The 25,906-nt window shown below is 39.3% G+C and overlaps 1 protein-coding gene across 3 annotated transcripts; it reads left to right on the top strand.

Moving 5' to 3' along the window:
• Window positions 1–770: 770 nt before the first annotated feature.
• On the top strand, window positions 771–25,793 carry LOC105429574 (uncharacterized). 3 transcript variants are annotated; one of them, XM_011642648.3, is made up of 13 exons: window positions 772–1,059; window positions 1,695–1,774; window positions 4,291–4,365; window positions 16,625–16,795; window positions 16,881–16,991; window positions 17,558–17,957; window positions 18,050–20,776; window positions 20,947–21,050; window positions 21,152–21,251; window positions 24,932–25,013; window positions 25,084–25,261; window positions 25,364–25,459; window positions 25,548–25,793. In XM_011642648.3, the coding sequence occupies exons 1-13, from the start codon at window positions 957–959 to the stop codon at window positions 25,716–25,718; spliced, it is 4,398 nt and encodes a 1,465-aa protein (XP_011640950.3). In that variant the 5' UTR covers window positions 772–956; the 3' UTR covers window positions 25,719–25,793. The 3 variants fall into 3 exon arrangements, with proteins under 3 accessions (XP_088935586.1, XP_011640950.3, XP_088935585.1); XM_089079460.1 differs by lacking the exons at window positions 25,364–25,459; window positions 25,548–25,793 and having other exon boundaries at window positions 771–1,059; window positions 25,062–25,204; XM_089079459.1 differs by lacking the exons at window positions 772–1,059; window positions 1,695–1,774; window positions 4,291–4,365 and adding an exon at window positions 6,442–9,655.
• The last annotated feature ends 113 nt before the right edge of the window (window positions 25,794–25,906 follow it).

Below are 25,906 nucleotides of genomic sequence, written 5' to 3' on the forward strand. Positions count from 1 at the left end.
AATAAAAATTGTGTTATTTAAAAATAAATTATGCATGATTTTTATAGAAAAAATTAAAAAAAAACTAAAAAAACTAAAGAAAAACTAAAAAAAAATTTAAAAACATCTTACTAAGTTAATATAATATAATATAATCAATCATGGACTATTTGGCATTTTGTCAATTTTAAATTACAGTTATTCGACATATTTGATATTCATTATACAAAAGAACGAGGTTACAGATATAAAACCTCATCCAAACGGATTGTGCATTGATGTAACGTGAGTTCATACTGCATCTAGCAACTGATATCCAGATACTTAACAATAAAAAAAAAAAAGCAGAAGCACATTTCTCGATGTGTTTTGGAATGTATTGATAATCACAGCTTCGAAAATCTCGGCAAATGTACCAATACAATATATACCAATTCATCATACTCTAATACCTTTTCTTAATAATTTTTACGAGAACTTTTGGAGAATTTAAAAAAAAATCATTTTCTAAAATTTTTAATTTTTATTATTAAAAAATTTTTACATACCATAAAATATATATTGATTATATCAAGTTATATATATATTAATCTTAATATGTTTATATATTATCTTAATATGTTTATATAATTTACCTTAATATTAAGGTAAATTGAAGGTAAATTGAATATTCTTTGAATTACTTCATTTTTTTACAAGTAACCTCGACAATTGGCATAATCGGTTTCACTGCGCAAAACCACGAACAAGTGATTCACGCTTTAGAATTTGCTATGTTCCGAAACTCATCGAGAAAGGTGTATTTCGACCTGTCTGCTGCCGAGTGGACGTGTTGGCATGTTTTGTAGTCCGTATAGACATAACGAATTTGAGTTTTTCATCATCGCGATGTGTCACATGCACGACGAATATTATCAGTGATAAATGCCGATGTATTTATCGAATTACACAAGCGACGTTTATCGTTAAGACGTAAAATGGCGTGGTTCGGTGACAGTTTATCCAATCTCTCCAGTTTAAAGGGACAGATAACAAATTTCACGAAGGGGGTTCTGTCCGAGGGTATTGTTGATGAAATAGGTGCGTATTAATGTTCTGGAAGCGTAACGCAATTCGGGAACTCGATATTTTTGCATAACACGTAATTACTCCAATAAAGGGTTAGGTTACAGCTGTCAAATATGATTCTACTTTATCGATCGTGAAATATTACCAACTGAGTTCGCATAATCAATCACGTGGTTGCACGGGACTGATTCGTTTCTCATAAAACTTTCTTAGCGGCAGCAATCAAAACAGTATACATTATTAATCAATATAAAAGAAGTTATTTCTTTTGCAATTGTTAATTGACATATGAATTAAACGTACTAAAATGTAATTAAAAGCGAGACTTGACATTTTTTAAACAAATATTAAATATTAAATTTAAGAGCAACAATCGATACTTATTTTTTTTATTTTTATTGTTTTATTTCCTTTTTGGCTTTTTCCCGAGTAATTGTTTCAAGCTTTTTAATTGTCCTTTTTAGTTGTCTTTTATCGATATTTTAATGCTGATTTCGGTGTACAAAGTTTTTTTATCTAATTTAATTAAAAAATTAAAAATAATATAATTATTTTTTAATTCTCTCTAATATACAAATTAATATAATAGCTAGCTAGAATTGATAAAATTTCACGATTGTGTGAATTTTAATAAAGATTATTTCCAGATGAACGATCACAAGCGTTGAAGGAGGCAAATGAAAGATGCAGCCAACTGCAAGATCTACTCAGTTCGAAAGACGCAGAGGTGTGTGTATTTGTATTACATAAATTAGCTCTATATAATCTAAATTTCTTTTTATATTTGAAAAAAATTACATATATAAGTAATATCGTTCTTGAAATATGAATTGAAAAATTAGTTTTCAATTTTTGTTATAAATATTTTATTTTATAAATCAGACCTCCCTGACTTTTTTATTATAAAATCAGACTATTTGATTACCAAAGAATCATATGTCAGTAAGATCCTACGTTAAATTATATAACTTCAAAGTTACATGATTACACACGCCGTTATATATTATACATGTACATAAGTTAGTATTTATAATTTTCTAATCTCTAGTTTTTTTTAGAGGCGCGCATTTTTTTAAAATTATTTTATATGCAACACAAAATTTTTGCAGTTGTAAAGAAAAAAAAAAACCGAGAATATTGATTAGAATGATTGATTAATCTATAATACTCGACACGCGGGTTTTGGTTTCCTTTCGATGATTCTCGCTGATAACCTTCGTGGATATATTTCCCACATCGAAAAAAAAAAAAAAAAAAGGTCGAACTCGATATCCGCACAGATGTCTGTTAACTCCGATAACGGGGAAGGGCTACATTGTGATTAGAAATTATTTTAACAGATGTCGCGTTCCCCAATAATCGCAAACGAGTGTAGAGCAAACACACCGCGTTCCCCATCTTATCCGTTATAACATTATACAATCACAGATCTTTTGAAGGATCAGACCAAGACGGCGATCGGCCGGATATCGGACCTCGAAAAAAAAAATATATATATATATATATATATATATATATATATATATATATATATATATATATATCTTTAGGCACCTCCGCAAGATGGAAAACCGATTGTGAGCTCGTCAAAGATATTTTCTGTCGATTGTAAAAGACCGTACGATTACCAGGCACTTTATATACCCACGTCGAGACGCTCTTTCAATGGCGGCGGACAGCCGAGGGAAGAGGGTGAGGGGTTTCGGCGGTACCTAGGGGTCATGCGAGATAACGCATCGAGAATCGTGGGAGGTGGGGGACCCGTTATCGCAGTGCAAACGTAAGATAAGAGCGGCAAATGTAAACGCTCATCGTACGTCCTGTATCCACGAGCGGCGCACCGTACCGGACTTCCTTCTCTCAGACTGTGCTTCCTAATATTTTAAGATCCGGAAAACGCGATCGTCCGTGAGAAAATCCAAAGCGGACAGCGACGAAAACTTTCCCTGAGAATCTTGCGGACGAATTCCTTCTTGACCGCAAAATCGCAAATCGCCAATGCCGGTACTAAATAAAAAATGAAAACCGATAATACATAAATGGACTAAGATTGTTACGACGTTAGTACACACACACACACACACACACACACACACACACACACACACACACACACACACACACACACACACACACACACACACACACAAGATTAATTTTAAATCAAGACAGATATTCTCATAGCAAGAATATTATAATTTTTATTTAAATAAATATAATTTTCAATTATATTAATTTGAGTATTTTCAATTTAAAATTATTCAATTTAAATTAAATAATTTAATTTAAATAATTTTTAATTAAAAGTTTAATTTTGTATAGATGAAAGTGTTACTTTGTTCAACTCAAGACTAAAAATCTTCTATACGAAGAAGATTATATAATATTCTTACTTATACGTGAGAATACCTATAGAGAATAAGTTGCATCAATAAAAATTCAATCAAATCAAGACTAAAGTTTTTCCAAGAAGGCTATAATATATTTTTGTTTATATCTTGATTTAAGACTAATTTTTTTTATATGTTAGATTGATTGAAGATTTATAATTGTTTTATTATATTTATAAAAACAACGATATTTACATTCCACTAGTTACAAAGTTTATATTCTGCAATGATTCAAACTTTACTGGCCGTAACGACATATGCGACGAATTTATTTTTTAGATTATAATATCACAATATAAATCTTGAATAAATGTTACTAAATTTTATCTTTTTTATTTTATATTTATATTTATAATTAACTGCCACCTGAGTACTCGGGAGAGACGCAAATTTTTTGCATTCGATGATTTAATATAAAATAAAGTGAGTATGGTCATTTTTATGTATATCGCTTCATAAATACGATTATCGTTGCTTCCGTATTTGTAAATTTTTAGTCCCGAGCCTGCTTTTAAACTTACTTGTCAGCATTCGCTTTTCGAATGATTCATTCGCTCCTGTTATCTGTCAAAATAACGCGTAACGTTAAAATTTGATAAAATCCTTTAACGATCGAGATTAGTAGTAAAAATCTATCAATAGAAATAAATATTAATAATGCTCGTTATTAATGCTCGTTAAGTTTCTAAATACCATGACGAGGTGACATGTGCACGCGCATAGGGAATGAACGAAGGGGAATTAGCATATCGATATGCAATAGCTATGGCCTTCGTGCAATTTCTTTTTTCAATTCACGGCGGTTTAATTTATATATAACTTACATAAGGATCGTCTCTCTGTCGTTTTACAGATTTCTCTTCTGCGCCGACAGAACTGCGAGCTGCAAAGAACTGTCATCGAGATAAATGCAAAGTCCAAGGAATCGGTAAGTTGATAATCCTCATATTAAATAACACCGATAATGGCCGCGAGAGCAGCGCTAAAAAGGTTGCAAAAAAGAAAAATGGAAAAAACGCGCTCGCTGTTTGCGTTAGACAATGACTTTGTACGATATTTCGAGGCGAGGCGTGGAAGAGCGATCGAAAAAAAAAAAAAAAAAGAGAAAGAAAAAAAATTATTTCTCATCGTCGGTGAAGCGATGTGACTGTTGCATATTCGTAAGTGCAGAAACAACAGCGTAATCGACGATGGAGCGGCGGCGATCGCCGTGTCTCGCTTCCTCCTCCGTTTTTCTCTCTTCTCTTCTTTTTCTCGTTGTTGCCTCGGAACGGAACGGTAAGCGCGGCTTTTCGCGAACGTTCGACACGTTCGGTTATCACCTTTTCGAATGTAAGAGCCGCTCGCGATTACGTGACCTATAAACCGCGCTCACCTCCTCTTCTCTCCTTGTTAACGCGACGGCGATCCTGGAGTCTTCGACATCAGCCGCGATAATTCATCGTCGTTACATCATTATAATAATAAGAGCGAGAAAGTAATCCATTGTCTGTGTTACTTGCTGCTGCCACTCATTAAGTTGCAAACGATAACGCGCGCGCGCGCGCACGCGTATGTGTATGTGTATGTGTGAAATGCGTACGTGTGTATGCACACGTGCGAGAAGCAAATGTGCTCGCGATAACTAAAACTGGCCGTTTGACATTACTTAGCGGATACCGATAATAATTGTTAATGACGAAAAGGCCGCTCTTTTTTTTTTTTTTCCTTATCAGCGCCTAGATATGTAACTTTTGTTTCGTTGACGGAATAGGACACACGACGGCGATATAATTCTGTATTCGCCTGTATTTTTGCCGTATTTTCCGAAACTGATTGTGAGTCGCATGATACCGCACACACATGCGAGACAACGTTTCGACACAGACGGAAGAAGGCGGACTTTGACCTCGACGGGAAAAAGACACGTGCGCCGGTAGAAAAAAAAAAATTAGAACAAGAAAAGAAAATGGGCGTAACGAGATATAATTAAAAATACCTGTGAATAAGCCTTAGACAATACTTTTGTGTCTCTGGTCTGGAATGTTTCAGATTTGTTTTATGTCCCAACCTTTCATTGTGTAGAACGTGTGTGTTAGTTAGGAACGGAAGATAAGAAGGTAACACATCATCGCGTTCTTACACTTTATTACGTATCTTGGATCAACAAAGGATCGGTCTCACTTGCCGTGGAATGTGTCACAAATTTCTCCGAGGAGGGAATTTCTTTTAGTTCCTCTTTCACAGCCGAATCAACAATCGGTCTTTTACTCAATCTTTTTCTCTTCCCTCCTTTTTTTTTTTCCTCCCTCGTCGAGTCCGTTTATTCAACTCTATAATTATATTTATGTTAGAACAATCGTCGAGTGTCTAATATTCAAGACTGTCACGTTAAGAGAAATGTATTCTGCGAGCTAATGGGAAAATTTCGACATGCCAACCGGCGTAAATTGGAAAAAAAAAACGCCCATTAGACTTCGTGTATTAAACTCTATCCGCGCCATCTTTTTCACTTTCAATGTGGCTTGATAACGCGCCGAAAACACGGGAGATAAGAGCACGATTTTCTTTTACATTGCAAAAGCAGAAAATGGAAGGCAGAAGGATGCGATGATTCATCGTTCGTGCGTCGTTACGTGAATGTAGCGGTTTAATAGTCCTTGGAGTCCATCGAAACGAGCGCATCAGTTCAGAAAATTGCTTAATATATTTCTTAGCGATAGAGAAATTCCATGTTTGTCGTTTTTGGTTTCTCAGTGAAATGTGAAATTTGATTGACGGCACCCGAAGACACTTCCACAGTTGTACGACGAATGACGGGATGGCTGCTTCAAAAAGTAATGTGTAACAATACGCGAAAAAAAAAAACATTTAGAACTTTGGCTAGATATCAATTTGAAAATAATTTTATCGAAAGATCGAAATAATTATATATTTATCACATGACATTTATATTACTAGAATATTTTTATTATCGTCATGCTTAAGCATTTTACGTAATGATTTTGTTTTAATCCAGCAAAATTATTTTTAGATCTATCATTTGGATCTACATATTTTGCTATTTAAATAAATATCAGATACGCAGACCTAAAAATAAATAATTTTGTCAGGCCAACAAAATGTTTATGTAGGACGTTTAAAATAGTTATTAGAATATGAAAATTTTTTGCAGTGTTATCGGCATATTTAAGTGGCCTACATAATAACTTTGATAATGCAACAAAATTATTTTTAGATCTACCTGTTTTTATTTTAGTTCTACCTGTATATCTAATCATTATTTAAACCGCAAAAAATACTTTTGTTGAAATATTTAAAATTTAACCAGCTACAGATTTGAAAAAAACGTCGGCCCACCAAAATGTTTACATAGGATATTAAATTTGTTGCTAAAATATCAAAATCTTTGGTAGCATCATCATTAAACATCCTACATAAAATAATTTTGATCCAACAAAAATTATTTTCTCATATCTCTAGTTATAATTTATAGATACTGCAATGAAACCGCTCTTTCCGTATATCTTGAATAAATCATTATCATCGATCGGAGAGATTACATCCTGGTGATACATGTGGTGGATCCCCGGTGAAAACCTAAAAATTGGGGGGTGTGCAGGGTGCATAATCGATCCAAGGAGAAGTCGAACACGCGTTGCGCGCGAATTCTGTGATACAATAACCGTTGTATTCAACCGATCGATTTTGATTAGTAGTAACACCACCCCCGCGGTTTCACTGTCGTCGCCTCGATAACGTACGCACCGATAAGCGACAGGGTCTGCGGGGGTTGCGCTCAGTTTTCAGCCACGATAGTGGCTATGGCTACTCTGTTAATCGGATGGCTATAAATACAGGCCGATCGGGCTCCTTTGCGCTCCTTTTGTAAGTTACAGGTGCCGTTTTGTGCGATAAAGTTAAAAGCCGATGACGCAAGAGGTCTTTCGCAAAATTTTGCCAAGGTTAGCGATACGTCCGTTTATCATTACTATTTTAGCTAATAAGCATCCTTAATTTGTCACTAGGCCCCATTTTTTTTTCGTTGATTCTCCTTCAAACATCGGAATTCGCTATTCGACCTCGTTTTTTTTTTTTTTTTATTACGCTTGCGTTCTCCTATTTTGCTTTCCCGCTTGCGCTTCGCCTCCGTATTCCGCCAATCGATCTCATTAATTAGAAATTTTATGGTTTCGTAAGCGTTACTTTGAAGATTGTGGGAGGGATACAATTATAGCGGAAAATTGTAGAGTCGCATAGGGACGAGCGAAAGAATAATATCGATAAACGCCATTAACATATATTCGCGCTACATATTCGCGGAGGATATAATTACGATCTATAATTCCATTTGTTATTTCTTTTGCTCCTCCGCTTGTTTCCATTTGTATCTTTTGCCGAAAATGCGACTTTGCATGGCTCGAGGACTCGAGACGAGATCACCACAAATAATAATATCAGATTTACGTGGATAGTTCGGATATCTGAACTATTTATGGTGTCCTTTGTCGCTATTCTACAACGATATCCATATCTGAACTTTTTATGGTGTTCTTTGTCGTTGTTCTACAACGATATTCATCGTTGCCATTCGGTTAGTTTCTCCCTATCTTAAATTTGTATTTCTAATCAGTTTTTCCTCGGAGCGTACTCTAGTAGCGGAAGAGACCGAGTCTCTGGGCCGATTCTTCTACGAGCGATTACCATGGCGCGCTCTCGTTAAAATGTTCTTCCATTTCCTTCAGCTGTGCCCGCAGCAAACGCGCTATAGGGGCCGATAAAAAATGTCCTGTCGACGCCTGCGTTAATAACAGAGACGCGTCGCGCGTTCGTACGCGTCGCGTGGCTTCCAAAGGCACAGGTAGCAAACAGTCTAGTTGAGCTACGCACGACTTTTTTAAATAATTTTGCTCAATCGCGTAATTACGTAACGGTGACTCTTCCTCGCTACTTTGCTCCTCTCCGGGATTATTTATATATAGAGAAGGCAATGTGTCTCGAAATGAGTTTAATAAATTAATTTTCATTTAATTAATCGATTATCCATTTATATTCCATGCATAAACATCTGCGGTTTATCGACTTTTATCGCTTACTTTGCCTCCGATCAAAATAATTTTGTTTCTTCTTCCACAGAAACAATCTTGCTGAAATATTTAAAAATTTGATCAGGTATAAATTTAAAAATAATTCGGACCGTCGAAATAATTAAGTGGGATGTACAACTCGTTAAACATTCTAATTTAAAAATTTTGCTATTTTTATGCTCAAGCTACTTAATTATTTCGATGGGTCAAAAAAATTATTTTCAAATATATATCAAATTTTTAAATTTTTCGGCAAAACCGTTCTTTCCGCGTGGGAGTAGCCTTGGGAGTAGCTTCAAGTCTTGGGAAAAGCACATAAAAAATGCTCGTGCATTTTCGACGTGGAAAAATATTGTGCATCACGAGGTGACCGTGCGTTTTGCAGTCCCGGTCTTTTTATAAAAAAAAAAAAAAAATAAATAAATAAATAAATAAATAAATTTCTGGACCACGCAGAACCCACGAGGAGCGAGACACGCGTAGAACGGAAAGCGTTTTTTTCGGGAACATTCCGATCGTGTCGTGACACTCGAGAGGGAAGAGGTGGAGGTCCTCCTGCGAAGTGTACTCCGACATGAAATCGCGCGTATGCACACGCTATGCGCTCCTCTCGCGCGGTCTTACGTGTGCATCGCCTCGCGTAACCTCCACTTAGCCCCCTCCCCCTCTCCTCCTCTTCCTCTTCCTCCACCATCTCCTCTTCCACCTCTTTTTCCTCCTCCTTCTCTTCCTCCTCCTCCTCCTCCTCCTTCTCCTCCTCCTCTTCCTCCTCTAGTTTCGTTAGAACCGCTGCTAGCTGGTGGAAGGTGGAACTCTCGAGACGTACAGTCATTCGGCGACGAGCACGTCGTGCGCCTCACAACCGAACGTTGCGCCAGCCTGTAGTAGGCAGCGATCCGGGGTCCTTCCCCTTCCCCCACATCCCTCCCATCCTCGAGAGGACGGCCGGCTGCGGGGAGCCGATCCTGCCGATCGCCCGAAACAATTCATACGTCGGTGTACCGTGAGTTCCTTGGAGGATCGAGCGAGAGGGACGAGCGAGAGGTACCCGGGACCAGCGACGACGACGACGATGACGACGGCGACGACGACGACGATGATGACGACCATCACGAGGGGATCACGATGGATCCTTCATGGAACCTGCGTAACGTAAGCCGCACAGTTTCGAAATTCACACTTCCGCCGCCGCGGATTTGCTAATCGTTCGATGAAAAACACGAAAATCCGTCGAGCGCTTTTCCACTAGACGCTTCTGGACCTTCTTTCTTTTTTGTTTACTTTACACGCGTTCGCTGCGCGAAGGAGCGCGACGACAGACGCGCGCGACGCGTCTGTTTTCCATTCGCGCCCGCGAGCGCGCGCGCGCGCGCGCACGGGGAAACGTCAAGCGACGTAAATTTTCACGCGTCTCGGCTCGACATCACCTCGGCTCGCGAGGTATCGTATATGCATAGAGAAATATACGCGGCGCACAACGCAACTCTTTTCTATATCGCGCCATTATTTCGCGCGCAAAGCGATGATCAGGCAACTTAGCGCGCGCACGCGCGCAGATCCGCGACTACGTTTTGCAAGTCTCAGGTTTCTCAGAAGTGCGCTTGCCCTGGGGGCAAAGGGTCAAATTTTGCAATTTATTATTGTTCTTTCTTCTCACGCAGAAAAACGCGTCGAGACGATTTGTATCGGACGATTTATTGCAACTTTATTTTCTTTGTACGCGATGACTCGTATCTCGCGCTTTTCCTCGATTCCACACCACTCGAATACATTTGAATATTCTATTTGAAGATTCTAATAATTCAAAATTCTTAGCACGGCAGTCTCTTCGGTATAAAAATAAAAATAATAATAAGGTTTTCCTTGTTTTATCACTCCCTCCCCTCTACCTCTCTGTCTCCCATACGATAATATAATTTGCTCTACTTGCGTTACACGTTTTACGTCTGCGATATAGATTATGGATGTAGAATAGTGAATTATAAATGCACAAAGTAAAGTTAATCGATTTTCAGATTGCTTTCTCGATCTAATATTAATAAATCTAAAACATTTTTAGAAACGCGCTAGTGCTTAAAATAACCTTATTGTTTTCTATTTTAATAAATCTAATATCAGTGGATTGTAACAAATTATTAGAAGATTATTTAATTATATTTATATTTGTAAAAGAACTTTGTAAAAGGAAAGTAGAAGAGACTAGTTAGGATACGTGGGAATAATAAGTAATTTAACAAATTCAAAGCGGAATGCAAAAGATCGATTTCGGCATTAAAATTTATGGAAGCGACATTGACTTGAAATTTTATTCCCACTTTTGACCTCATTTAAAAATTGATAGATTCTAAAGGATTGTGGTAGAGATTTATATAAATTGAATTTCGGCTTTGCATTCGAAATAAACGAAAGATAAACGAAAGATTTTCTACTTTGAGGTTCAAAAGAGGCACTTTCAGCTGTCTTCACAATCGAATCTTGCGACTCCAAGTAGGAGTTGTGGATGTTAAATAACGCGAAAGAAGGTCAAATTTTCAATATGGTATAGATAGAGATAAAAGTCGTCAATTGCACGGTCGAAGGGGACAAGTTTTCGAGTCGAATTTTATTTTCTTATTCGGTATTACGTGGCTGTACGTTAAATTTGCGCCTTTTCCACGTTAAGCTACGCTCGCGAGTTATCGGTAGATAATGCACGAAGGACAAGCTTACCTATGATTACTTAACCAACGCGACGCGCGATTACCCGCGCGCTCGGACAGTATCGTGCCAGTTGCAAAAATCAGTATATTACTTGCAAACGATAAAAACCGCGTTGGCGTTATCGCAAACGTCTCGAAACGAGGAGAAAAAAGGAATTTCCGACGTGTGCGTCGCACGAGCCACATATGCGCGTTCATTCGTTTTAATGAACATGTGAATCTTTCAAACGAAAGAAAATGCACGAAGAGAATGCACGAATATTATAAATATTGCGAGGCATGAAAAAGTATTCGAAAAGTATTCAAAATCGCTAATTCGCGTTCCGACGGTTTCGTCGCTTTCGAGCGAGTTTTCAAGAGGAAGGATTTCGGCCCGCGATCGTGCGCTCGCGAAAAATCGATATTTTCTGCTGCGAATATACAGGAAAATGTTATTCTTAAATAAAAAAAATATTCTCATATAATATTATAATTTAGAAATTTTTAGAAATTTTTAGAAATTTTAGTTTTGATTCGATTGAATTTATATCGGTGCAAGTATTACTTCCGCTGAAAATGTTTTATATGAAGATTATATAATATTGTCGTTTATATGTGAGAATATATATATATATAGAGTTTCATTTAAGATTATTTTTTTTTGTGTGTGACAGATGGATGTGACTTGATACAACAATTAAGCGGATCGGATATCTTTACACGTTACGTTCGACGTAAATATTCGACGCGCGTTTACGTTGACGTACTTTGAATTTGGCACTAGAAAACTAGGTCTATTGATCTAAATGAAACACAGACACATGTGACACATACGTACACAGACACAGCCTCGGGAAGGTGTTAAAGAATTCTGTGTACGTGTGGTAAAAAAAGTAGTATTATAGGCTATTCATTCGCCTTCGCTCACAATGGTGATATAAGAACGCCACGTCCGTGCATTCATCGTTTCGAAAAGACTTTCGAGTATATTGTCGCCGGCATTAATAAACATAAGCGTTTAACCACAGAGGATGATCCGATATGGATATGAATATCGCTGGACGGATGGATGGATTAAACGTGCGACGTTCGAATATTTCAACGTCGTACGAATATTTCAACTATCGACGAAAAGGAGATTCTTCTTTCCTTCTTTCGGAAGATCTCTCGAAGAGATCTTGCGATCCTCATTAATCGGCGAATTGAGAACTTCTTTGACATATCGATGTCGGCCGTTCGTATTTTATGTAGCGGAGAGATCTCCTTTCTCGCGTTGATCAAAGATCAAGAACGTCCGGTGCGAGGCGCGGAGACGTCGCGCGAATCTTCGAAAGAGCCGACGATTAACGCGGTACTTTTTCGTTGGCGACGAGCTGACTCTCCGTCGTCTCCGGTGACGGATCTCTCGTCGCGTAGAGAAACGCGCTGAGCTCTAACTTCTTAGTATCTAACACCAGAGACGGTGTGTTATTCGCTACGTTCGCCCGATAACGTTCCTCTCCTTCGTGCGCATCCACGCCGGCGCGCGTTCTCATTAGCATCCGCGCGATTAATCTTCGCTAATTAACTTCGAACCGTTGCATCTCGAGGACCGCGGAAACGGTGCTCGTGGAAAGTCGTCGTCGAGAAAGAGAATATCATCGTTCTTGCTTGATTTTCTCGATTTATACGAACGAGTTATACGCCGTCGCGCGAATCGATGAAATATCCATGATCGGAGCTTGACACAGGATATTTGACAATGCGGAGGTCATGCGAGTTGAAACCGGAAATAGTAACCTGCGGTTCTCATTTCCTCGACCATTGCCTTCCTCAGCGACACTCGGTTGTTGCGTATTGGCGGCTTTTCATTCCCATCTTTCTCTCTCTCTGTCTCTGTTTCTCTTTGATTGGAATATTTCGAAACTTGTAACTTAGACGCGACGACACGGCAACTGAAGAAGTTGGAGTCCTCGTTTTACTTTTCAATGCGAGAGGAAGCCTCGTTTACCTCCCGCACGTCATCAAATTCATCTCTTCGCGGAGCGAGCGGACATGCGAGGACAGGAAACATGAGCGTCTCCAGGATGAGGAGTCAAATCCTTTCCCCCTCCTTCCGAAAAAAAAGTTAAAGTAAAGAAGTATGATTTATAAAACCTAATATAAATTTTTTTCTTATTCAAAATCAAGAAATGAGAAGATATTCTAAGCTGTAAAATATTCAAAGAAGCTTTTCATTAATACAAAAAAATTGCTGTTTATGTTGTTGTACAAAATTGGTAAAATTCTCCCCTGCCAAAAAAAATCCTGGATACGCCTATGCCAGAAAAATCGCCTGATGTAACGACCGAGAGTTGTTGTTATTTGTCGGGATTATTTGAACCCTGAACCAGGCGCGGGCTGGTGCTCGACATGCGCGGGCACAGTATGCGCGTATGCGTGCGTGCGTATGTGCATGCGTGTGGAACGTCGCGTCGCGTCGCGTCGCGTCGCGTCGCGGCCACTAGGTTACGTCACTGGCATCGTGGGCATTATTATGTTCCTACTGACGTAGGTACAATGTGCCTGCCACGCTATTAGAGCAGGCTGCGTTAACCTGAAACCCCTCTGCAAGCGAAGCGTGTGTTTCATAACGTCGTGCGCGCGCGTGAAAGAGAGAGTGAGACAGGGAGAGACAGGGATAGAAATATTCGTAAGCGATATATCCCTTATTATCAGCAAAAAAGAAGAAAAAATGCGCCAAGTGGCGAGTGTCGTCGAGAGAGAGAGAGAGAGAGAGAGAGAGAGAGAGAGAGAGAGAGAGAGATGCCTCGAGTGTACGACGAATGTCGTGATCCCGCGCGTCCTTGCTACCTCATCGAGGAAGAAAAATGACTTCGAAGAAGAAAAATATCTTCGATCGTAAACGTACTCGTGGCGATACGTTAGTTGGCGGATTGTTCATCCGTTAAATCCCGATTACATACGTTCATTTAATTCCGTTTAATCGGAACGGGCGATAAGATCCAGCGATACTCTCTCTCTCTCTCTCTCTCTCTCTCGCGTCCTCTCATCAGGGCGGATCCACCTGGAAAAACCTATTCGTGTGACATCGCACGTGTGCCTTCCACCTCGTTCCAACTCTCCGGGCGAAAGATCTCGAAGCTGGCAGTTCGTTCCAGTTCGGACGAGAGCACGTGTCTCTCGCGCGTTACGCAGAGCATGCGGTAATAGCGATTTCATTACCGGTCCATGTGGACATGTAGAGCAACATCTGCACGTCGAATCGACGTGTTGGAGCGCGAGCCCCATTTCGTTCCTCCTAGTCAACTCATTTTACTATACTCTTTTGTTTTCTCCTTCTCACCTCACCTCTCCCTCTCCTTCTCCCTGCTTTTTTTTTTTCCTCGTATTCGCCACAGTTAAAACCGCAACACACGGCGGCCGAACGTGCCGGTGCACCTCGTTGGTTTTTCATTCGCGAGATTACGATAACTCGCGCGCGTTTACATTGCGATTGATAATAACTTCCTTTCCCACGCTTAGTATCAGGATTGCGTTATCTGCAGCGATGCGCGCGCGCGACGCGACGGACGCGTCAGCGGCGCGCGCGCGCACACGCAGAGCGGCATCGCGCGACGATATTTACCGTATAAACGTGCTCTAAAAAAAGGAAAAGAGAAACGTTCGGAAAAAAATAAAAGCTGGAAAAAATAAAACGTCGTTTCCGACGAGCGATCTCTCGAAAAATTGCTCGATCGTGAAATCGCTGGGCGCCCGTTGCGTCCCAACGCGCCGGCCGTTTTAACTAAGTTTTTCTCCGCTTTTCCTCCGTCTATTTCGCCTATATCGCGCCGCACCGTCCTGAAATAACAAATTCCATCCACTGAATTATTCAGCTTTTTATGGCTTTGCTTTTCATTTGCACACAAAACGCACGGGCATTATTTTTACGTCGGTCTCATGTAACAGCCCGAGCGAACCCCGCGATTGTAATTACCCACCGGTCGTCCGGAGACGTTTTTGCGGTGGACGTCGCATCGATGCGACGCCGATGAAAATAAACGTGTAATTGTATTCCAGTTTTGCGATCGCGCGACTTTACATAAATCGCCGAGTCGCGCGAGCCGTCCGACGGCACCTCCGGACTATAAGCCGGCATTCCGTCGCTCTTAACATACCGAAATGTGTAAAACGAACAAAAAGAAAAGGCTGTTACGGCGGAAAGGTGGAGACTCTTGTCGTGAACACTGTATGCAAGTCAAACGACGCATTATTCCTTGACCTGACCCAACGGAACCTCCTTTCATATTCATTAGGATCGTCCCACTTCAGCCCGCCGCTTTGGACCACGAAACGCAACCGTGTGTCTCCGATGCAACGCACGAATCGATTTCTGTGAAAGATACCGGCGGAGAAAGGATAGCTCGCACGCATAACGGAGTAGTTAAATGACTTTGAAATAATAATCGCCGATAATAATGCTGTTTTCTTTTTCTTTCTTCATAATAACGGCGTAGTTTTCTTCGAGCGCGTACAGCTCGAAGAAGATGGAGAAATCAACATCGCTGACGGATTGGCGTTTTCCCCATTTCGGGATCGGATGCTCCCTCGCGATCATTGCTAATATTCGTCTCCTCTCCTTTTCTTTTTTTTTTTTTTTTTTTTTTCAACTTCGATGAAGTGCACCAGATGAGACTCGACGTTTTATCGCGCGCAAGAATCGTCCGAGCACAATGCTATGCATTCCCGTGTCGCAGGGCCGTATGCATAACGCCTGTTGCGTGCCCATTAGCATTTTGACAACGTGTATCGTTCACCACGATAAGATTTCCGTATCGATTACGCATCTGCATCGGAATACGCTGAATCCGAACGTTTTCCATTTCAAGAGCCCTCTCTCCCTCCCTCTCCCGCACCCCTCCCCACCCCCCCCTCTTCCTCCTCCCTCTCCCCCCCGCCATTTTGAAGACAAACGAGACGTTTCTGTCATAGGAATCTAATTGTCTCGACTTCCTTCGACTATCAAACTCGCTCGTATAAAACGTCCAACATGTAATCGTATAGATAAATCCTGCTGATAAATGTACACGGAAAAAAAATTAGTCTGCAATCCAAACTATACATAATCTTATATAAGCAAGAATATTATAATTTTCATATGCAAGATTTTTAATTCTTGAGTTAAGCAAAAATTAATACAAATTCAATCAAATCGAGATTTAAAACTTTTAAGAGGAATATTCTTATTTATTTGAGAATATATTTCTTATTCTTATTTATATGAGAATATTTTTCTTGATTTAAAATTTAATTTTTTATTTGTTTATTTAAATTTTTTTTTTCCGTGTGGACTAAGATAGATTCATTTTCCAGAAATTTATCCAGGTAGGAGAAGGAAATTCGCATCTCGGCTCGTTCGGAGGAACAAACAAAAAAACGCGAAACGCGTCTTCGTCTTCGTAAGTTCTATCTTTTGTTACAGAGGGATGCAAACCACGCCGATGACACCGAAGGGACCTTCTGGGACCCTGGGTCGTGTGTCGACAATCGCAACGCGAGGAATCAGAATCATGTGCGCCAGCTACAGGAACAGCTGGCACAAGCCACCGTGAAAGTACGCGAATTAGAATGCGAGCTGAAGCACGTTCAGAAGGTAATAATTGTTAGCGGCAAAGAGTCTCTCGCTCTCTCTCCCCGTGATGCGACGTTATAAGTTGGTGGAAATAATGAATGTGCAGGTGAACAACGCGTCCTTCAAGGATGATATATCCGACGGACATCAGAAGGCGGAGGTCGTGCGGGCGAAACAAGACATGCTGAATCGTATAATACAAATGGAGGAAAAAAAGGTACGGAACCGATATATCAATTATATATTATCTTTTAATGTCATCCTTCTGCCACGATTCTTAATCTCGAGTAAGGATGGGCCCGAAGTCGCGGTGAAAAGTCGGGGAGAGAAGGCGATCTCTCGTACGGGACGTAAGAACGGGTCTTAAGTAAAACGTAAAGTTATGTCATCAAAGAAAGGAAAAAGAGAATACGGTCTTCCAGGAATGAGGCGTGTCGGACACTTACGAGGAATAAATACTTATGTTATACTTTAATTCCCTGGGAATAAGTATTATCCCTAGGGAATAATACTTGGATTAGTTTTTAGATGTCGTGTCACAACGAATTAAGTAAATAAGATATTATTACGAACAGAAAAACTCGTTCTCTATTCTTAGTTTATTTTTTTCAAGTTTATCGATTGCAATTTATGATTTCTTCGTTGTCTTGAATAGCAAGCGATTTTTTTTAATTTATGAAGGATAGTTTAAAAAAAGCCCGCGTAAATATTTAAATAAAATTCTATTGAGATTGTGAACGGAACGTTAACGATATTCAGCATCGACGTTTTGCGTTTTCTTAGACTCGAGAGGCAGAACGAAATGCTAAACATATCCAATTGGACGAAGTTAGTCTCATCAATGATTTCCGTTCGGTAATTTCGAAATTAAATTCACGCGAGAAGTTTGATTTGATCAGCGGGGCGCTGAAAGCTTTAGAAATTGAAAACGAGACGCATGAAAAAATTAAGGATCACGAAAAACCCAACGACGAACTCGAGAAAGTCGATGGCTTCGCGAATAAACCTTTAATTCTGAAACACACAAGCTCGCAACAACAAGATAAATCAAACGATACGATCGAGGAACTTTCGATTAATAAAGAGGAAATGTTGCAAAAAAAAATAGAGGAGCTTCAAAATGAAAACAAAGATCTTCTGGATGCGACGGAAAAATTGGATGAGGAACATTCGCAGTCAATTGGTAAGTAAACGATATTTTTTTCTTTCTACCGTTGCGATTTAGCTTTTTGCCAATGCCGAAAGCTACAGTAATATAAATTCCGACTTGCGCAGAAAAGCTATTGTCGCTCAGAGAAGAAAGCAATAAAAAGCATCGCTCTCTACAAAACGCGTACGAACAGCTTTCCATAGATTACAAGGAGGCTCAGAAAAAAATTATCGAGCTGCAAAACGACACGTCGAAATACGATGAAAATATTTGTACGAAATCGGTTCATCAATCTGCTCAGACGGATAATGCGGATAAATCGGATAAACACACCCAGATAACAACAACAGTCCCTTCGCAAGAATCCGTAGATGCGGATGCGACATCGGAAGCGAGGGTTTTAGACGCTATCACTGAGAAGGTTAAGATGATTTTGAAGAACTGTACCGTAAGTAACGTTGAACCGGGCGTAACGATTTTCGAGGCTATCGCGAAACAATACGTCGACGCTAGGTGGAAACTGGACGTTTTGGAGAGGAAGGTGACGGAGCTCACCAGGGATCTGAAGGAGACCGAGGAGATGAAGGATGGCCTGCAAATGGAATGCGAAGAACTGCAATCGCATCTCGATTCGCTGTTGTTGGAGAAAAATATGAGAATGAAGCCGTACCAGGGCCTGGAGCTGAATTTGCCATCTATTCCCGAGGCGAGCGAGGAACGAGTAGCCTCCCTGGAAATGGATATCGAATCCCTGCGGGAAGAAGTGAAACGCCTCCTGGTTGTCAACAGAACCATACGAGAGGCAAATTCAATGAGCGATCCGACGTCCGCTGTACAAAGCAACGAAGTGCCTTTAACGAGCAACGATTATTCACAGGCAGATACAAATCGCAAACTATTTACGTTTATAGAGGAAAACGAGAAGCTTCCAGTAGTTTTAGAAAATGGTGAAAGCTCAAACGAGGATGTAATATCGACCGATCGATCGAAACTCAATCATGAAATGACGAAGGAAGAATTGGAGGATTCGATGTCGTTATCCGAAACAAAATTGCTACGGGACAAATTTTCACTTTTACAAGACACTGTAAATAAAATGGCAGAGGAAAATAAAAATTTGTTACGGAAGAACGAGTACTTGAATGCGCAATTACACGATAGAGACACGCAAGAACGTAATTTACAAGAAGAAAACGGTTATCTATTGGAAGACTTGAGGGAACAACTCGATATGGTCAATCGCGAAAAATTCGAGTTGGAGAATAATATTTTACGTAAGGAAGAGGAACTGGACGCGATGCGGATTCAAGTTGATGCGAGACAATCCGAAATAGCGAAATTGAGTCAGGATAATGATAGATTAATTAAGGAAAATATATCTCTGTCGGAGCAATTAACCGCTACGCACGACGAATCCTTGGATAAGATCGAGTTGCTCAACACCGAGATGTCATTGCTTCAGCAAGAGCACGAGGATTTGAAGCAGGAGGTCTCGATTTATAAGGAGGAGTTGCCTTTGCTGAGGGAAAAATTAGACGAGGCGCAGAGACGTTATACAGAACTGGAAGACGAATATTATGCGTGGAAGACGCAAAACGAGCGATTCGAATTACATAAGAAAGATACTCAAAGTCAGACGATCGAACTCGGAAACAAATCGAGCCTTGAAGAGTCACCAACGGAAGACCTGGGCTCGCTGCAAAACAGATGTAGGCTTTTGGAACAAGAAATAGAAATACTTCGTACATTGAAAGAAACGCAGGAATTTCGAAAAACTTCAGTAAATGCGGATGAAATTAATAAAGTTGTACCTTCCGTTGATGAAGCTAATTTAATCGGAGTGAAAGGTTCAATTACGGATGGAGAACTTTTAAAAACGGGAGACATTGATGTAACCTGTAACGATAAAGAACGGCAAAAGTTGGAGTCACTTGTGGCTGAAGAAAGGCGAGAAAAAGATATAATAAAGGCACATAATGAAAACTTGACGAGTGAAATTAACGATTTACGAAGCAAGTTGCAAACTGCCTTGGAAAATAATAAAGAGTCAACAGAGACGGCTAAACGAATTATTGACGATTTCAGCAACTGCGTTCAACAAAAAGAAAAGGAGATAAACGTTTTGCAAGCCGAGGCAATTCACGCGAAGAATGTCATTGCGCAAATTTCGAATGATCTTGCCACGGTCCAAGAACGGAAGAGCGAGCTCGAACACCTCGTTTCCGTTAAGCACAACGAAAACTTGCAATATCAGGAAGAGATCCGGAAGTTAATTCAACGCGTAAATGAACAAGCGGCTCACATCCAGGAATTGGTTTCGAAGCTAACGGCGAACGTTGAGGATCAACAGAAAGATCGTAACCATAATGGAGTTGATCAAGTCGTCGAACATTCCAGATTGAATACCGAACTGGCGGCTCTGACTAAAAAATGCGACGCTCTGGAAGCTGCCCTGATACAAGAACAGTCCAACAGCCGAATCCTGCAGAACCAGCTTATCGAAGTTCAAAACAAGGAAGCGAATTCGGTTAAAGAATTGGAGCGACTGAGAACGCACTTGGTCGAGATGGAGTCGAGCTATACCGAGGAGGCCCTGATCGCCGAGAGTAATCGTCAGGAACTAGAGGCGAAATTACTGCAAGCCGAGGAAAAAGTAAAGAGCAGCTCGACCGCCTTTACGTCGGCGAGCATCAGGGCTAATCAACAGGTGGAAACGCTGCAGCAACAAATAGCTCTGATCACTCAACAGAGAGACCAGATACAGGCGAAATTATCCGCCGCGCAGGACAACATCCAATCGCAGTCTGCCTCCTTGACTAATTTACAAATAGTCCTGGAACAATTTCAACAAGGTGAGCGAGTTTTCTATACAAGTTTTATACAAGTTTTATATAAGCTTTATATAGTGTCAGTTGTCGCAGAGAGCAATCCTATCTGATCTTTGTCTCACAAATTTTATGATAAATATATTTATTTATAGCATAGCTCGAATGTTTACATTGATGACGTGTCCAACTTACAGATAAAGAACGCGACGTCTTGGCGGCTACGGAGAGACTTCGATCTCGACTTACCGAATCATATCAAATACGAGATAGTCTATTGGATGACAATTCGAACCTTCAGGTTTGCTTCCCCCCCCCCCTCCCTTTTTTCCCATATGACCACGTAAGAGTCCCACTGAATTCAGTTCAGTATCTTATAAGAGCACATACGTGTGTTTGCAGAAACAATTACTTGAAGCTAGAGAAGGCTTGAAGGCTGCCTCTAGGCTGAGCGACGAACTCGAGAAGAAGGACAAGCAGATCGAGCGGCTCAACGAGGAAGGTAACTATCGAAGATCACGTACGGTCTCTGGTCTCACCTGCACCTGCATCTTGTTCCCTGTTTTTATGGCATGGTTAATGTTTTTTTTTTTTTTTCCTTTTTCCGATTTAAATTGTTTTTTATGCATCACGAGAAGCAAGTTGAAAATGAGTTTTTCCCCGCATTTCTCACGATACAGAAGGCTCTGGTCACGTATTTTTCTTACGCATACTCCCGCTTTTATCTTAACCCATTGCGTTTTGACTGACAACAGTCGAGTTACGCGCTACGGCACAAATTTAATGCGCCAGGTATAAATCACGTAGAAGTTAATATGAAAGAGAGAAAACGCGAGAAATAAGAGGACAACAAAGAATGGAGGATAAAACCGTATCGGCGCGATTCGATGGTATCATCAATAATCCCGCTGGCGTCGCGACAGCCTCGTGCTGTCAGCAGAGAGTGCAACATCTCGATAACTATGAAAAATTGGCCACGTTATGCAAATGTATATGAAGCACGGTTGTTTCGTGGCTGCGAATCGAATTTCTCTTTCCGAGTCGGGCTGACGGGCGCAACGGAGATCATGGCTAATGTGATAAATAGATCTAACCAAATTATGTGTGAAAAAAAATTTCGCGCTCTCATTCCGTCTCTAATGATAGCGAGATTTCTCGACAGCTGCGACGACGACGAATCGGCAAACAATCAGATGCATGTCGAGGGCACTAGTAAATTTTCACTCGACAGAACTCTAAACGGAAACAGTCCCTTGTATATGGCTTCTTTTTGTAAATAACATAAAGCTACGTATACGCGAACGTTTAGAGGCGATTTGAGGTAGCACCGGATGGGACATCATATTATTATATAACACACACGATCCGAGAGGAGAGGTGTAACGATAAAAGCATTGCATTGTCGGAAACGCAAAACGAACTCCAATATAGAATCATCAGTGTGTTCGCGTTCTGTGACTAATCTGCGAAAGCAAACACGTACACAGTCCGGTGATGTAGTCAAATATCAGCTGGTAATTCTGGGATTTGTGACAGTAGCCCAGGATTCTTGCTGGTATCTGGCTACGAACTGGATCATCGCCTTTTGCATACTCACAAATCACGTATTGGTTGGTTCATGCAATTTGCCGCTGGTGCTGGTATTACGTTTTCTGCACTTTTATCACACGCGAATATATATTGTTTTTCCACCCCTGTTGGTGACTCTAACGAGAAGCATCCGGAAACTTAGAAGGAAAGGACAGGCATTAATAATTGCACCTTCTTTTGACGATAAGCTGGTATTCCTCACCGCCTGTGTCCCTAACAGCGCTTGTAAATTTTGAGAACGTTCGGAGGATATCGTAAAAACTAAACTCTATGTATTCCTTTGCATATTCGAAATAAAAATTGAAAATGTTCTGGAAATATGTTCAAATTTTATTATCAGAGAAATATATTTATATATATATGTGTGTGTGTGTGTGTGTGTGTGTGTGTGTGTGTGTGTGTGTGTGTGTGTGTGTGTGTGTATGTCTATATATGTCTACATTCAATTATATGTTTTCTGAGGCTATCTACATGTTTAATATATTTACATTTAGTGTCACTAAGAAATATGTTTACATCAGGATTGGATAATTAATTCTTTAAGTAAGTTAAAGTTAGCTATAATAATTTATAAAATCAATTTAGTTTGCGTTTTGAAATTAAATTGAGTTAAACTGAATTAAAAGTTAATTTTATAAAAAGTAAATATTTACAATATTTATAATGAACTATAATAATATCATATTTTGTAATAATTAGATTAATTTAAATGATAAAATTAGAACATACAGTATAAAAAAAATATGAAGGCAATTTCAACTTGGTTAAAAATTTAAAAGTCAAAATAACTGTTTTAAAAAATAATTACTTAAACTCAAAAGTTATTAACTTTATTACTTAACTAATTAACTAGTTATTAGCCAACCTTGATAAAGATATATGTGTGTGTGTGTGTGTGTGTGTATGTATGTGTGTATTTCTCAGATATATTCATCATATTAAAATAATTTCAGTATGTATGTAAGAAAAAGAAAAAAAAATCCTTTTTTCCGAACATTTTCAAAATCTAAATGTGTAAATCGAATCATTATTTTCGTTTTTGTTATCTCGCAAGTTGTAACAATACGGTCAATTGCCTAATTCTGTAGTAATTTACTTTTTTGCATCAAAACAATATGTTGTTACATTTGCATGTAGTAGGTTTTTCTTTTTTTCTTTCAATTTATATTGATGAGGCTGGTAAGATCACGTAATTATTCTATGCAATAATATACTTTGGTACGTCAAAATGCATGCAAAATAGTAGCAATGTACAAAAAATAGATACGAAATAGTTTATAATTCCTTCTTCCCGTTCCACATTATGTATAAGCCAATTGTATTAACGATATGTGTATAAATCAATTCCATACGTCATATTGCGCAAAATAATTATGTAATAATTGTAATAAGTAGGATTATTATCATGAAATGCAACAATTGCCACCGCTTTTATCTACAAATACATTTGTTGTTCAGTATCATTAAAAGTTTTAATGTCTATATGATAGGCGATATTAAAGAAAGCTCCAAAGAGCTTAGGAGAGTCAAGTTATAAATAGTCGAGTAATAAAATCGCGCTATTTATTTTTACGAATGTGTTATGATGATGAGTAATAAGAATTTCTCATCCTGCATACTATAACTAAGTATTAGATATAAAGATATAAATATATTAAATTACGTCAATGAAAATGCACGAAAATATTGATATGTAAATGCATTACGAATAGTCATAAATTTGGTAGCGATGGCCGTGGGTAATCTCATGCGGTAACTGTGAGCGTGTGAATACAAAAAGCTCATATTACCTCGTGGGGTTTCCCACCCGTTACCAAGATCCGTCAAAATTGTGAACTTTTCAGATCAGTCAAACATTTTTGGCAGAGAGATCGTTCATTTCTTTTTTTTCCTTTGTTTGGCCTTTGGTAAAGAAATTTATGGCATGTGACGATCCCAATTTTTTTATCTAACTATTTATCGTAATTCATAAGTTTTGACGAGTGGCAAAAAAGTAAAACTTATGTAAGTTACATATGTAAGTTATTTTTCACTCTCTCTCTCTCTCTCTCTCTCTCTCCTTCTGCCTCTGAGAAATTCCGTTAGGACGTGCCGCGATACGTGACCCCGGAGTTCGGATCGTTTTACTAAAATGCTTCTTTAATTCTAGTGGCATGCGCGCAATCTTAGTTTCGTAGAACGGCATGATAAACGAAGAATGCAGCATGAGCAACTAAGGCGCAGGCGAGAGTATTGCATCAGGTACTGGTGTGATATCGAGGCAACCAGTACTTGTGTTATACTTACGCTCGTGTCTTTTCGAGCTACCAATACGCCAACTTTGCAACGATGGACTGCGCATGGTGTATATATATATATATATATATATAAAAAAAAAGATCAAAACATTCCGCAATCGATTCCTTAAATGAGTATCAATCCACGCTCCACAAAGATTTAGTGGTTCTCTGCGGACGAATGCATCTCACTAAATCCGTCTACCCTCTCACTTTTCTCTCTCTCGAGTCGAAATTTGCAGTTTCAAGTATTCGATTATCTCCTTTGTTAATTATATCAACAATAATTGCTAAACGCTATAATCTTCGTTTCTAGTGGCTCGATTGACGACTTCGTTAAATTCTATCGACCAAAAGATGAAAGAAACAACGGAACAAGAGAAGGGAAAAGTTGACAAGTAAGTAAATATATTCCGCAAAAATGATTAACGAAACAAACAAAAAAGTATTTTCTGTTAATTCTTACAGAATCCTCATCAAAAATCTTCTTTTGGGTTACTTGTCCTCGACGACGTCAGACAAATCATCGATTCTCAGAGTCTTCGCCAACGTCCTGGACTTTACCGAATCGGAAAAAGACAAGACTGGCTTGAACAACGTGACTACTCAAGGCGGTCGACAAGCCAACAGAAGTGGTGGCTCAACGGTATAGATTTACTTATTACTTTTCATTAAATTATTATTTCTACTTTCTACTTTCGGTAACTCGGCCAGTTGCATCATCCAAAACGCCTTTTATGCCTCATAGGATCAGGAAGCGTCCTTATCAGCGGCCTTCGTGAGGTTTTTAGAAAACGAATCTAAGCCAAAGCCTCAGCTACCGGCTTTGCCGATCGTGAATTCAGTAAGTTATAACAATTACACAGTTACGACAATAGCCGTGATGATCCTTCATTAAAAAGCATTACTCTCATTATGCCTTATAATCACAGCCTTCGTCGCGACCAGGGCATAACAAACAACAGTCGTCATCGTTGTCGTCGTCATCATCATCGGCGCAATCGACACTATTGTTGTCCAACGTTGCTCTTCCAACATTCCCAAACTTCGTTCCATCCAGAAATACGGGATCTATTTTGAAGGAGGTACTAAAAGATAGTTGATATTAAGCGCATTGTATTAAACATTGTACAAATAATATTAGAAGCTATAATACATTCGATTGCATTTTATATCAATCCGCGATAGATGATTTCTACCGCCCGACTCGCCATTATCCTACTCAATCCTAATATTTTTCCAAGCAAACAACTGTAAAAAAATTGTAAAAAAACGAAAAGAACAAAAAGAG

The sequence above is a fragment of the Pogonomyrmex barbatus genome, unplaced genomic scaffold (assembly GCF_055798465.1).
Source record: "Pogonomyrmex barbatus isolate J1 unplaced genomic scaffold, ASM5579846v1 scaffold3, whole genome shotgun sequence".
Classification (NCBI taxonomy): Eukaryota; Metazoa; Arthropoda; class Insecta; order Hymenoptera; family Formicidae; genus Pogonomyrmex; species Pogonomyrmex barbatus.